Source organism: Augochlora pura, chromosome 10 (genome assembly GCF_028453695.1).
Source record: "Augochlora pura isolate Apur16 chromosome 10, APUR_v2.2.1, whole genome shotgun sequence".
NCBI lineage: Eukaryota > Metazoa > Arthropoda > Insecta > Hymenoptera > Halictidae > Augochlora > Augochlora pura.
In genome coordinates, this window is record NC_135781.1 from 17,601,110 (window position 1) to 17,616,206 (window position 15,097).

The 15,097-nt window shown below is 34.4% G+C and overlaps 2 protein-coding genes across 2 annotated transcripts in view; both read left to right on the forward strand.

The window, feature by feature from the left end:
* The first annotated feature begins 6,654 nt into the window (after positions 1-6,654).
* LOC144475835 (uncharacterized) lies at positions 6,655-11,224 on the forward strand. The gene is made up of 2 exons (XM_078192149.1): positions 6,655-6,703; positions 7,775-11,224. The coding sequence occupies exon 2, from the start codon at positions 7,795-7,797 to the stop codon at positions 10,297-10,299; it is 2,505 nt and encodes an 834-aa protein (XP_078048275.1). The 5' UTR covers positions 6,655-6,703; positions 7,775-7,794; the 3' UTR covers positions 10,300-11,224.
* A 3,319-nt stretch (positions 11,225-14,543) lies between these two features.
* Positions 14,544-15,097, forward strand: part of Mtg (mind the gap) — a 28,864-nt gene continuing 28,310 nt past the window's right edge. Inside the window, exon 1 of the mRNA XM_078192954.1 lies at positions 14,544-14,783. Coding sequence (XP_078049080.1) covers positions 14,744-14,783 — 40 coding nt within the window. The 5' untranslated portion in view covers positions 14,544-14,743. The remainder of the gene's footprint in view (positions 14,784-15,097) is intronic.

The window sequence follows — 15,097 nt, forward strand, 5'->3', positions numbered from 1 at the left end:
TAACCCTGTGGAAAGCATATACTACAATATATACATACCTATATATACATGTACACGAAGAGTATACGATGATAAATGGGTTCCGTGCACGCATAGTGTGGGACAGTTCGGAAGTTTGCGACAGGATCGAATAACTGATAGCTGTGGGCCAATTTCTCTGCCACCAGTCGCATACAAACGAAACTTAATGTAGCTAGATGTTCGGCTATGCGGTCAATATAAAAGACTAGAATTTTCAGGAATCGATGAAACCACCGGAATTAGACTCGAGTTTGAAACGGCTTGGTAATATGTGATTGGTAAACTAATTGATATAAAAGTAACTAAAATCACACGTCTTTTTCATACAATTCTTTAATTAAAATGTAAACGAGCGTCGGTATCAGTTACGAGAATATCTCTGCTATGTTAAATAGTAGACCTAAGTAGGCAATTTATAAAAATGCTCAGAAAAAGAACTGTAACACGACTTATTTTTATGTAAAACGTCCCTGCTCGTGCATAGGATACATTTGTTGGCGTACACTCTATATGCATACACAGCCTATAGGCATACGTTGTTACAGAAGGGATTTCAGAAAATTTTATAACTTGTTGGCAATGGTGATTATTATGCGACTACGTCGTAAATTTACGTAGGCATGTTGTTACTCTTCTTTCGTGCACCGAAGTACTCTTGGTGGAAACGATATAGCGTGGTCGTAAAATCGATCAGTAGCTGAAATACTCGTTTCTAGAAACGGAATAAAAGAATTGACAGGAATGCAGATATATCAAGGGTCTCGGCAGTTGTTCAAGGTCACAAGCGCATGAGCTTGTTCGCCAAGCTGAAACATTCTCGTCGACTGTATTTTATTCGCGCGTGAACTTGACACATCTTAGTCGGTTCATTGCCGATTACTTGCAACGTGATTTTTTGTCGAACGCCGATAGGAGTTCGTAATTTTCTTGTTGATAAGAGGATTATCGATTTTCAGAGGAATTAATAGTTCTTATTGAATGGAATCGAGTCATTCATATCGTATCTGATATCGGGATTTTTCAATCGGTTTGTCAAGCATCTACTGTACTACCATGCTATAGAGTTTCCACTAACACGACGATACGAATCACTGACGAGCGAGAGGTAAACGTTTCCGAGCGGATCATCGAGTTTTATTCCTCCCCCGCCGTCGTCAATGCGTAGTTTTCGCGATTCGCACGATAGAATCGTTTATTTTTCTAGAATCATTCGATCGACCATCTAGCCCGATAAGGAAAAACAATTAGATGATAGAACACTTGAACGCGCTGTTGATGAATATGAAAACAAAAAAAGGAGAAAAACAGGCGAAATGAGCACTTGTTTCATTAGATTCTTTAGCGTTACTCAATCCGGAAAGTGATTCAAATGGTAAATTAGAATATTTCGATTACTGTAATTAACGCATTCGCAGCCTTTTCCTCTGGGCATTTAATTATACTTGATATGTTCAAAATGATTTTAGACATTTGTTGGATTGTTGAATCAGTTTAAAATGATATAATACATTGTTCATACCAGTTATATTTTTCGAATTACCGTGGTATTATTGTAAATATAATTACAATTTCTACCTCTTATTTAAGGTTAATAGATGAGTGAACTCAGCTGTAATCTCTGGCGAATGGCATACTATTGTGTCGATGGCTGTGAACGCGTTAGGATCACTTTCTCTATGCGAAGCTGTATTCTTTTGAATAAGCTGATCAATGATCTCACGGAATCCATGAAATTCATTTTTCGATCTTAATTTTACTTTGTACTTACTACTGATTTGTGCGAAACGCTCGTTGATCGAGCAATCGAATGTTTTATTATCATAATCTAAAGATCGAGATGAATTTTATTGACTCGACAGCATAAATTGTCGTAATTTGATCAGTCCAAGAGAGTACAGCGGTGATGATGTTAAAAATTCACAAAATATTTTTATAAACTTATTGTTTTCAACATTTGCTCGATATTGACATATCGCTGTTATATTAATTAAAGATATATTTAAATATACACAAGTACACGTAAAACGCGTTAAATCATCTAAATGCGGAAAATGAATAGTTAAGGGGGCGAGGCGTTCTATACAATACATAATTTGCAAGCTGTTTCTTGATTATCTTATGTCATACTAGCATTTTCTGTTAGGCGCGCTTCGTTGTACTGACCCCTTACTACAATATTACTTTCTTAATCGCACATATTTACAACTTGGAATATATCGTACAACTTATTAAAAATCAAACCGGAAAATGATTTTTTTACACCTTTAATGTAAATGGTTTGTTTAATTGTAAATACATAACAATATTATATTTAGAGATCAATTGTGTGCGGTGCCGTAAAAACGGCAGGATTGATAACGAAACATATTGTAATAAAATATTAATATTTTTCTATTTATTCACGATGTGTGCACTAATTAACATCAGTACCTTTAATATGTTTCAATATGTAATATGTGTATTATGTACGACGTGATGAGGGGTCAGTATAACTTTTTAGAATCCGACACATCAGTTGGGCATCACATTATTTGTATTAAAGGCATAAGCGTGGTGATTTTCAATTTGCTATTGTAAAAAGTGTATTGAAAAGAAACCAAGAGAAACAAAGAAAACAGAAAAGCATCTTTAAAGTAAGCAATTACCTGATTTGTGCTTAATAGGGTAACTTTCGAAACAAATTTAAGTCGCTGTCTGAACGAAAGAAAAATGTAATACGTAACACACGATGTCTGCATCTGCATAGGTCCTTTTTTTATGAAACACAAAACACGGGATCAAACGTGAAGTACATAATGCAAAGAATTGGATTGTATCTGAACTTCATAGAAATTTCTCGAACATGTAAAATACGCTATTCTTTTATTGACAATTAATTTGATGGCGTTGTTTTAGCGTCACAAAGCGACTTGTTCACACTTCAAAAGTTATCTTCATGAGTTCTTATTAAATCTCTTATTTGCAGGTCTAAAGTTTACTTGTTTATAATGTTCTTGTGTGATTTGTAATACCTCACGTCTACGTGTTTCTTGATTCTTATCCACTTGTATAACTGTTTTTACTGTTCAAGCATTTAGTTTGTATTATCAGAAACATTCAAGGGCTTTCAATAGAATCTAAGAACCGTTGAAAATATGTATGTAACTCATCATTCATCATTTACAAAATACAACTTGGAAAGTTTTGGAAAGCTTTAATAAAATTTCTGGCGCTTCGTAAAACAAGTTGCAATTTTTCTTTATTTCCACAGAACAAGTATTTACAGTAGAATTTCGATTACCCGGAAACCGATTGTTCGAAATACCCGATTATCATCCGGCTTCAAAGAAAGCATATCTTTCAAAGTAGCCAGAAATCTGTAAATTTAAGGTTTAAAACATAATTTCAGAGTTTAAACATGTTCAAGAAACTTTCCTACATCTATATTAGGTAAAAGAAATTTATTTAGTATCGCAAACAAAAAATACACATGCTGCCGTGCTTGAATCAATCGATGGTTAAAATAAAACTTTAGCGCCAGTACACATAGTGGCAAAGCGCTTAAACTGTATCCGCACAGACGTTTCATACATTGCTTTTTCGTATCAGGGTCTGAGTTATCGACTCTGTAGGAAATGATGTGGTATAATAGCGAACTCTATTCAAACGAAACGGTCTAGCTAGTGAACCAGGTCTGACTGCACCAGAAAAAAGTGCGTATCTTAGGTACCTAATTGATAGGAGTAGGTGAGTACCCTACATTTCGGGTTCGGGTCGGCTCGAATATTTTTCTTGGGTTCGGATTGAGACCTGAAAGTTTGTGATACCCTACATCGAAGTCGCGTTGGATGGTGCTTAGATCGAGGCGGTAAATTACCGACATTTCGTGCACTACTTGATCTGACTTCGATACCCGATATATTCGAGTTCCCGAGTACCACAAATTTTCGGGATACAACTCGACCGGACCTGAGACTCGGTTACCCGTCCATTTCTAGTTTTACATGTATTACACATTAATCGATTTGTTTTGACACGTATACCGTGGAATCGTTAATCGATTTTCAGTGGATATCTATCGAAACTGATAATTTTGAACTGTGATAGGTTGAAATCTACCGATAAATGGTGTAAGGATCGGGGTTAATGTCTGGGATAGGCCAGGTTCGTGACGCACCCTGATGTACAAAATGCATTTTTTACATTTTCGTTACGGAGTTGGATAAAGAAGTTAAAGGAAACGGCAATTTTTCTTTTCTTTCACAAAAGCATTTGATTAATAAGCATTTCAGTCATTGTCTGGTAGACTACTCTTTCTGTTACCTAAAACAATTCTAGTCGTTTAGTTCAGTTTTATAAAAGATATTGTATTTCGTTTCATAGTACAATAGAAATTTTCTTATTCGAACATCTTTTTACAATATGCTAGTATCTAAACGTTCTATTATCGAAACATCGTATTGTGTCAATATAATATAATAATAATATATTTATTTTCAGCCTCACGGCCAAGAAATAGGACTTGGTTTACATAAACCTAACTCTACAATTCTATCTTAACCTTTCATTCATTATATATATTTTCATTCACACACTTATCTCATATACCTACTGCCTAAAAACCGTTTCTTTATTGTGTCAATATATTATCATCTAGTAGAAAACTTGAATTAAATATTTAGACAATAGAATGCTTTGGTATCAGGAATTAACAAAAATAAACCTCCAGTAATAAACATTACTGTATTTTGATAATTTCAATTTTTAAATTAAGTATTTTAAATACTGTTTATCTTTTCTTTTCTTTTTTTTTCAAAAATGTAAGAGTTTGATTAATTGTGGACGAGCCGATCTTCACCTTCAGCCGAGTTTCATCTTCGTGATTTACAAGAGGTTGTAAGGTGGATTTGATACCAGCAGCTGGTATATACGGAAAGAGGAGATGAATTCAATGAATCGAACTATGATATAAGTATACAGTTGAACCTCGATAACTCGAAACTTAAGAGAAACGCTAAAATCTTCGAATTATAGAAATTCTGACTTATCGAGGTTTTGGAAAGAAAAGAAATTGAATTCTGAAAGGTGTTATGTTGGAATCCCGGGTGAAGAATTACATCAGTTATTATGATAACTTTATTTTACGTGAAATATTCTTATACGCAGAATCAACAATAATTATTTAAGAAAGACTTTTAAGATTACATGCCGTGATGATGATGAAAAGAAGATGACCGTTTTGATTTGACTCGCCATGGGGTTTATCGGGGCCTGTATAATATATTATGGTACACCGAAAAAGAGGAGGGGGAGACAACTAAGAGTGACTAATTTGAGTTTCGCTTCGATTTTGAACGGAAGACGGACAAGGAGATGACGTACCAGAAAACAAGTGTTTCACTCCCCATCGCATGAGTCGTCAACCAAAGATATTAACAATTAGAAGGGTAAACAGCTGAGTATCTAACAGTTATTCACTGTAAAGTCATACATACTGTTACGTACAAACCTTTCCCACCGTTTCTTTGAAAATTTGTCTCCGTGCAACACACGACATTTTATCTCCCCTTCGACGATTTCTAAGCCGCTGCCAGAAATTTCCCATAAACAGAGGGTCCCCTGCATTAGATACTAGGGTATCGTTTTCACAGGGTTGATGGAAAAAGTACAATAAACTGTTCCGCCACACTTTCCGTTAAACGCGTAGAATTCTGAATGTCTCGAAATCGAGGCCATCTTTGCACCTTCCGTCTCAAACGCGAGACTATCTCTACACCTACGGTCTCGAACTCGAAGCCATTTCTACACTTACAGTTTCGAAATCGAGGCTATGTTTGCACCTGTCGTCTCGAAATCAAGGCAATCTCTACATCTACTATCTCGAAATCGAAGCCATCTCAACACCTACGCGTCGAAGTCGAGGCCATCTCTGCGCTTTTCGTCTCAAACGCGAGACTAATCTCTGCGCTTTCCGTCTCAAACGCGAGACTAATCTCTGCACTTTCCGTCTCAAACGCGAGACTAATCTCTGTACATTCTGTCTCAAACGCGAGGCCGCTGGCGTGTAGAGATGTCTGCACTTATTGTCCCTCAAATTACACAATACCATATGTAGCATTGTCTTTAATACTTCCTTTATAATTACGAATCAAATTTTTTAATGTTTATTTCGTAAATAAATTAACATACTTGATTCGTATAATGAATAAATACGGTGTAAAGTATGTCGTGTTTGTTATCATTTTATTTGGAAAAAACTGACCAATATATTAAACAAATTTTCATGTATAAAAAATTGGAAATAAAAAAGTTAAGTCATCATTTTTATGCTAGCGTTGCAATGTATTCATAGTAATCTACACCGGCATGCGACGGCTGCCTTTCCAGGTAGTTTTGTTCGCCCCGAGTCTCGTTCTATCGCTCTCTTTTATGAAATGTCTCCAACGATAATGGCGAGCCGCGAGGATCGAATGACCGTGCCTTCGTATTCACATCGTGACGATTTTCGATTCCTACTTTGAGACATTCATCGAACTGTATTATGATTCGAATGTCCCTTGCGTTCGAGACATTTGTGCGGTGTATACCTGCGTATGGTCTATGGGCTACATCGTATGTTCCCATGTTACACGTCCTTGTTGTCCAGGATAGACTATCGAAGTGTAAACACGTGCCTATTGCCTCTAAAGAATATATTATATAAGTAAGTAAGGTATATTTTCACAACACAGATAGATTATTTAACCAATTCCCCAACAGTAATTTTCTAGAAATTGGAATTTGAGTAAATAACTTATTTATTTTAAATCTGATTAGAAATCTTTATTTGTGTGTTTATGGTTTCTATAAATATTAATATTTCTGTTAATGATACTGTGAAATGTGAAATGTTTCAAAAAGGATTAAATTAATAAATTAATGATAAACTTGTTATACGGAATAAATTGAGCGGGACAAACTGCTTTTGAGCTGCATTCCAGTGTAGAACGAAATGTGTGTGAACAAACTGTGCATTGACTTTAAGGTTAATTCTTATTAATCTAAAACTGTCATATTTCTTAACTAACGATTATTAACCTTATATATGATCTTATATATAAGCTGATGAATGTGATAAAGAGTTCGATATAATTGATTGATTTGCTTAATTTTGAATTCCATATTCAGTTTTTGTTCCAGGCTCTCATTGCCTGCAGGTTTAAAAGTACTTTAAGATTATTTTTAGATTCGATGTGTTGGAATTATATAAATGAGATATTCAACTATAATTTCAATTTGGTTCGGTATTCTGTTTAGCAAAGAAAACGAGTGTACTTGTAGAAGTTAGGTACACTGACCATACTGCACGGCTTTAAATGTATTAAAAAAGCTGATATTTTAAGTAACTTTTTCTTAGTTTCCAAGATATTTGCATAAAACTATCGCTACTACTGTGTCAAGTTTCGCTTACATGCTATGTCGAGAAGTATTTATACGCGTGTTTATGTTACTCCGATCATAGATGTCACTCCGATCATTACGTTTTGAATTCTCAAGAGTTAATTTTACCGCTTGCCAGAGCTGAACAGAATTCCAAGATCTGTGCCATGTTATATGGTAATGCTCAGATTATGCGAACAAAATAAAACTAAAACTATTAAAGTAAAACTATTAACACGTTCAACCCGGCGTGTACCATCGGTGGTACACAGACATTGCATTTTATTTGTACATATATTCGCTTTTATTCGATCTTTTTTTAACTTTTTTTTCTATTTTCTTTCATCTTTTTCAGCTACTTAAGACAATTCGAAGATGGTTCAATTTTTGATACATGAGAATGAAGGCGATTTTAATACTAAAGACAAGAATAGCATAATAGTGTTGCATATGGCTGCTAGAAGTGGTAATTTGAAGATGGTTAAATATCTCGTGGATGAAAGACGGGTCAATTTTGAAATCAAAAATCCTGACGGCATGACAGTTTTGCACTCGGCTGCAAACTTTGGTAACTTGGAAATAGTTAAATTTTTGATAAACGAAAAACAGGCCAATTTGAATACTGTAGACAATTCTGGAATGACGGTTTTACACGTGGCTGTTGCCTCTGGCAACTTGAAGATGGTTAAATTTCTGATAAATGAAAAAAAGGTCGACTATAATACTAGAAATGGGAATGGCATAACAGTTTTGCATGTGGCTGCAAGAAATGGTAACTTGAAGATGCTCAAATTTCTGCTGGATAAAAAGGAGGTCGATTTGGAAGCTAGAGATAATGATGGCATGACAGTTTTGCATACAGCTGTTAACTGTGGCCACTTGGAGATAGTTAAATTTCTGGTGGATGTAAAACAAGTCAATGTTGATGTTAGGAACATTGATGGCATGACAGTTTTGCACACGGCTGCTCTCTATGGTTATTTCGACATACTTAAATTTCTGATAAATAATGGAGAGATCGATTTGGCTACTAGAGACGATAATGGCATGACAATTTTGCACGCGGCTGCTACGTCTGGCAACTTGAAGATAGTTAAATTTCTGATATTTGAAAAAGAGGTCAATTTTGAAGCTAGAGACGATGATGACATGTCAGTTTTGCATATAGCTGCTACTACTTTTCGGTGGAATATAGTTAAATTTCTGTTAAATGCAAGGTTGGCCGATTGTAATTCTCAAGGTGATAATGGCAAAACAGTTTTGCACACGGCTGCCGCCTTCGGTAACTTGGAGATGGTTAAATTTCTGATAAATGACAAAGGGGCTGATTTTAATATTAGAGACGACGATGGCACGACAGTTTTGCACATGGCTGCTGTTTCTGGTAATGTGGAGATAATGAAATTTCTGATAAATGAAAAAAATGCTGATATTAATGTTAAAGAGAATTTTGGCTTGACAATCTTGCACTCGGCTGCGTCCTTCGGTAATTTGGACGCGGTTAAATATCTGGTGGATGAAAAAGACATCGACATTGAAATTGCAACCGAAGATGGCATGACAGTTTTGCATACGGCTGCCACCAGTGATAGCTTGGAGATAGTTGAATTTCTGATAAATGAAAAAAAGGCCGATTTTAATGTTAGAGACAAAAATGACTCGACAATTTTGCACACTGCTGCCAGCTTTGGTAACTTAGATACAATTCAATTTCTGTTGGATAAAATTGATTTCGATCTTGAAGCTAAAAACAATGAAGGCATGACAGTTTTGCACACGGCTGCTACCTCTGGTAACATGGAGATACTTAAATTTCTCATAAATGAAAAAAAGGCCAATTTTAATGCTAGAGACAATAATGGAATGACAGTTTTGCACGCAGCTGCTACCACTGGTTACTTGGCAATGTTTAAATTTCTAGTGGATGAAAAAGGGGCTGATTTTGAAGCTAAAGACTATGATGGCATGACAGTATTGCACACGGCTGCTAACTCTAATCAGTGGGATATAGTTACATTTTTGGTAAATGAAAAGAAGGTCGATTTAAATGTCAAAAACAATATTGGCGCGACAGTTTTGCACATGGCTGCTAACTTTGGTTCCTTGAACGCGATTAAATGTCTGTTGCATGAAAGGGTGTTCGATTTGGAGACTAAAGACAATAATGGCAGAACAGTTTTGTACATGGCAGCACCCACTGGTAATTTGGAGTTGGTAAAATATCTGATAAATGAGAAAAAGGCGGATTTTAATGCTAAAGAGAATAATGGCATTACAATTTTGCACGCGGCTGCTACTTCTGGTAACCTGGACATGATTAAATTTCTGGCGGATGAAAAAGGTGTCGATTGTAATGTCACAGACAAGAACGGTTTGACAATTTTACACACGGCTGCTGGTTGCGGTAACTTGAAACTAATCAAATATCTCCTCGATGAAAAGAACGTTGATTTGAATACTAGAGACAAAGATGGCTTTACAATTTTGCACATGGCTACTGCTCTTAATGATAACGTAGAAGTGATTAAATACTTGGTCAATGAAAAAAATGCTAATTTGAATGCTAGAAACAATAGTGGCATGACAGTTTTGCACGTGGCTGCTAACTCTGGTAGCTTGGAGACAGTTAAATTTTTGATAAAGGAAAAGAAGGCCGATTTTAATGCTAGGGACAACAAAGGCAGAACAGTTTTGTACATGGCTACTTTCTCCCGTAGCTTGGACATAGTTAAATTTCTGATAAATGAAACAAAAGTCAATTTGAATGCTAAGGACAATAATGGGAAAACAGTTTTGCACTTGGCTGATGTATATGGTTGCCGTGACATGTTTGAATTCCTGCAAAATAGAAAAACTGTCGCTCCCCGGAAGAAACGTTAACATCATTAGCTGATTCAGCAAGTATTTATAAGCTGAGGGAACAGTTCTAGTAGTATGTAGTTCTATTCGAAACTCTCGTTGGGAGCAAGCCATATAATGTTGTCACAGAAAGAAAAAGAATGAGGCAAACAAAATGTTCTGAAGACAGGATTGTGGTACAAAGTAAGATAATGTAAATATTTTTAACGATACTGTGATTTTAATAAGTTAATGATTGAACATGTTTTAAGCGATATATGATGTCCAAAGTGTATTCTTTCAGAATAGTCCTCATTTACAAGACATTTTCAAAAATCTGCTAACGAAGTATTTTGTACAGAAATTAAGTATTTTTCAGTGATTTTTGCTCTCTAAAATTTACCTCACAATGTTGCAACTGAGCGGTACATTTCAATTTTCTACACCATTACCTGTAGATGACTTTAAATTCAAAAACTCAGTTTTATTAGTTTCTTATGAACATGTAATTATCAAATAATTTTCCATATTATCGTGTTCGTTATGTAATCCCACATTTTTAAACTCGAAGTGATGCGAAGTCCAAAATATATGATGTTATTTAACTAAAGTTAGGCTTGTCTTAATTTATTTAGGGGAAACATAATTTGATTTGTGTTTAAGACGCTTCGTTCACGGATTATTAGAAATGTCTACAAAATGGTGGGTTATCTTAATAAATAAATTCTCCATTTGGTCTTGTAAATTTTAATTTGAAAACAAAATATGAAAATATTTATCTATTATAATATAGATATAAAACGTGCTTCCTAGTTTAAAAAATTGCTTCATTCAATATAATAATGTTTAAAATTATTTAACCTATACTTGTGGTAATCCAACAATGTTTGTATATATGTATGAAAATTATAATTAACAAAAACATGAATTAAAGGTTTGTATAGGTTTGCGTTTTATATAATTTAATATGTATAAAAAATAACCAAATAAATGTATTTTATAAAAGTATGTCAAATAAAAAATGGTGTAGCTTAAAAGCTATGTCTGTATTATTTTCTATCAGTATGAATCCCAAGTTTTTTTATTGTCACTGACAAGCAACAAAGAAACCGCTTCAACGCTTTCATTGGAGGCATCAATAGCTTCGTAGGAATAAATAACGTGCCACAATTGTACTTTTAAAAGTTGGTAACGCTGTAAATTTGGCCATTTCAGACGTGTACTTTTCTCTGTTGCAGTCAAATGTAGTTCACTAGTTAGCCGTTCCATTCAGGTAGAGTCCGCTATCGTACCACGGCATTTTGCAGAGTCGGTAATTCAGATCCCGAAAAAAAAGAAAGTATTGCATGTAATGTCTGTGTCTTATTTTTACTGCTTTACAGTCGGTAAATGTATATAGCGGGCGTATTTGAACGATGGAATATTTATAACGCACTATGGCTCGATTCATATCACTATTTACTGCATAATAATTTCTTTAATCACTCCATTGCTAACATTTATTTAGGATCTACTGTAGATTAAATATGATTATATGATAAATAAGTATCCATATCTTTTGAAATACAGAAGTACCTGTAATCAATTATTTCTACGCTGGAGTTCGTAGTGACATCTGTAATCTGGGTTACATTTAGGAAAGAATAATAAATTAAAAAAAAATGACACTTGTTTTAATCATTCACATTACAAGCATTACATATAAGCTATTCCGTTACAGTAAACGGAACATTAATTATTGATTGATAGTATATGATAACATATATGATATGTTTGTTAATATATGATAGCAAGAACCTTAGCTTGTTGATACGGATTTTTGGCTTTAGTTCTTGACTATGCAGACTCTTATATTGAGTTCGTGCAACACCAAAAATAATGTTAGAGCAAACAAATAATAAGATTAAACAAAATTCTATATTTCATTAAACACTTTTTACCATAATATAATTCTTGGCCGTTGCTGAATGTGACACTGTTTGTCTGCGATTTGTATGTACAAATCTAATATTCTGTTGATGTATCCTTAATATGATTATTATTAAGCAATGGAAATATTTAATAAAATTTATATACTAGAAAAGAGTTTAGTCAAATGTTTTAATAAATCAAGAAAATTTTCATATTTTTTCAATTTTCGGGTATGAATGATGACACAAATATATCTTAAAGTAGATTGATTATAAAAACGAAAATATGAAAGCAATTAGATGGTTTTCAAGAATTTCTAACAATACGGAAAACGTAAAGCACAGTTATAGAATAAATATGATTGAAGAAATCAAATAAGAATGGAATGTTTGTATTACAGATACTTAAAAATCCCACTCTATAGATCGAAATTCATTAGCTTTGAATGTACATAATAGAGATTAAATATTTTTTTAATAACCGATTCCCTGAATATCGTGTGAAACGATACCGGTTTTATCAATGATATCAATTCAGACAAAATATACAAAATTTTCTATATTTGTGACTTTCATACGAAGCAATCTTTGCTAATTTATTTTCTAATTGTCTCTTCATCAATGAAAATTTCGATATAAAATCATTCCACCAATTCAATTGTACTTCCAGTTGTTGTAATATTTTAGAAAAAAGCTTTTTCGTACTATAGCATCCCTTGAATTGCAATCGAAATGTAAAATACATTGTTAAAATGTTAAAAAACATTGATTTTTCGAATTTTTTTATAGTGTTATTTTTGATACATTAAATTTACTATTAAAATTGAGTATCAGATTGATTTAAAACATACAAGAAATCGTAGAAAATCAATATTACTAAAAAATTGTTTAAAGAAACGAAGTAAAATGGAAATTGGATATATCGACATAGAAATAGAGCTATTACAGCTTGGCCTACTAAGTATTCCCAGGGTCAAGTGCACTATAGTACCTACCTTTTAGAATGAGACGAACAACACATATGTGTTGTGTCCAATGAAAGTGGCTATTATCTTTAACATTTTCATCTTTACCAAATTTGATTACAGCAATATTCATAACCGAAATAAATAAAGAGTAAATCGATCACATGTTTGACCGCAGTTCAGCGAAGTAAAAGGCGCGATTTCACTCTAAAATCGGTGCAACGGAATGCATTATTACGTCAATCGATTCTTGCTCCGAACTCGAGCATCAGCAACAGATGCTATTTGATAAAGAAATTCAATAAAAATGATCCTAAGAATACTCGATTTTATTTTTGTGAAAGTGGTCCGACGTTTGAGCGTTAATATGACTTTTGATTAAACTGTGGGTTAATTTTGTGAATTATAGCATTCATAAGCAGTTTGATGTTATAACTATAATATCATATTAAAAATTTGTATAAAAGTTAATTTTTGTATAAACAATGTTTATCGTAGTCTATTTTCATTTAATAGATTAGGATATAAAATAGCAGAAATCTGCAAAATTTTCATCTCGCTTGCAAAGATCAAAAATATTAATTTGAATTTATTGTGAAGAAGCTTCTTATTTCTATTATTCTCAATAAAACATCAAACGTTTTATAAACTTGAAAAATCTAGACGATCTTTCTTACGGGCTGATCAATTCGCTGGACTCTGAATGAACGCACGGCGATCCCGTTATCGTTTCGTCCGAGTGGGTCACCGACACTTCGACACGGGATTGTACTCATAGCCGCGTCGAAGTGCACGTATCGAACCTGTGCCACGACCATTCTTCGAGAACCTTGGTGGGGTCAGACAGAACAGAACCGTCCATATTCTTTATCAAAGCGATAGAAAGAAATGCGAGCTTCTTAGAAAATACTCTTTTCTTTCCTGATCCTTTCTGTATAAACTCATTCAAAAATTAATTAACAATCAGTTGGTAGAATTCTGGTTTATTTGGACCCCGAGTATAAATTTTAATATTCGACTGACTAGTTAAGAATTAGTTAAATTTTTGTTTCATTAAGGTCTATAAAAAAGCCGAGGAACACGTCGAAAGTTACTAGAAGAAACTTGATAACAAAAATTATAAACGTTCCTCAACGTACGTAGTTATATTTTTGTCAAAAAGGATCAGCTGTGCGATAGTGTGCAACGTACACGCGTAACAGTATGAACACACACACACACACACACACACAAACGTATATAACAAACTAATAGAACATTTGTACACTTGCGCGAGAAAATGGAAGGGTGGGGGTCATGAAAGTTGAGCCAAGTTTCAGCCGTCCCTGGAAACCAGATGGGGTTTGAAAGTGCCCCGCGTGCTCGCCTTCGAGGAACATATCCGTGCAGTTTAGTGTTCACGGGAACGAGTTACCTGTCGCACCTTTTTATCTCTCAATCGTCGAACATCACGTTCACCAGTGGCTTGGCTCTCAGGTGACGTGAACAAAAGACGTTCCGAATCAGTTTTTCGAATTTGTTCCGACCGAGAAGCAACCGTCCATTGGAGAACCGTTCAGGATCATCGACTTTCTAAGAACTTCGTAGACAATCAAAACTGGATCGACCAGTATGAAGATCGCCACGACCTTGTTCCTTTTCGTAGTCGTCGGTATGTACGATTTGTCCTTTCCTCGATCGAACGCAGTTTCTAGCTTCGATAGAGCTTCTATAATTAATTTTCAATTGATGGTGTTGTTTGATCTTTTCTCAATGTCTTCCCCTTTATAGTTTTCTCAACTAACTTTGTCGTTCGCGTTTAATCGTCTCAAGTGCGTGCTTAATTTTATTCGTACGCGTAGTGTAATTTTATCGAGAAATTCCGTTTTGTCTTTTCGTTTTGTTTGTAACGAAGATATTATAGCAGTTAATTTCTAACGGAGTGATTTTTCAATTCTGTACGCTTGAAAGTACAGTTATACATGA

Excerpts from the sequence above, each read along its gene's own strand:
- LOC144475835 (XM_078192149.1), top strand. The coding sequence starts at position 7,795 with ATGGTTCAATTTTTGATACATGAGAATGAAGGCGATTTTAATACTAAA.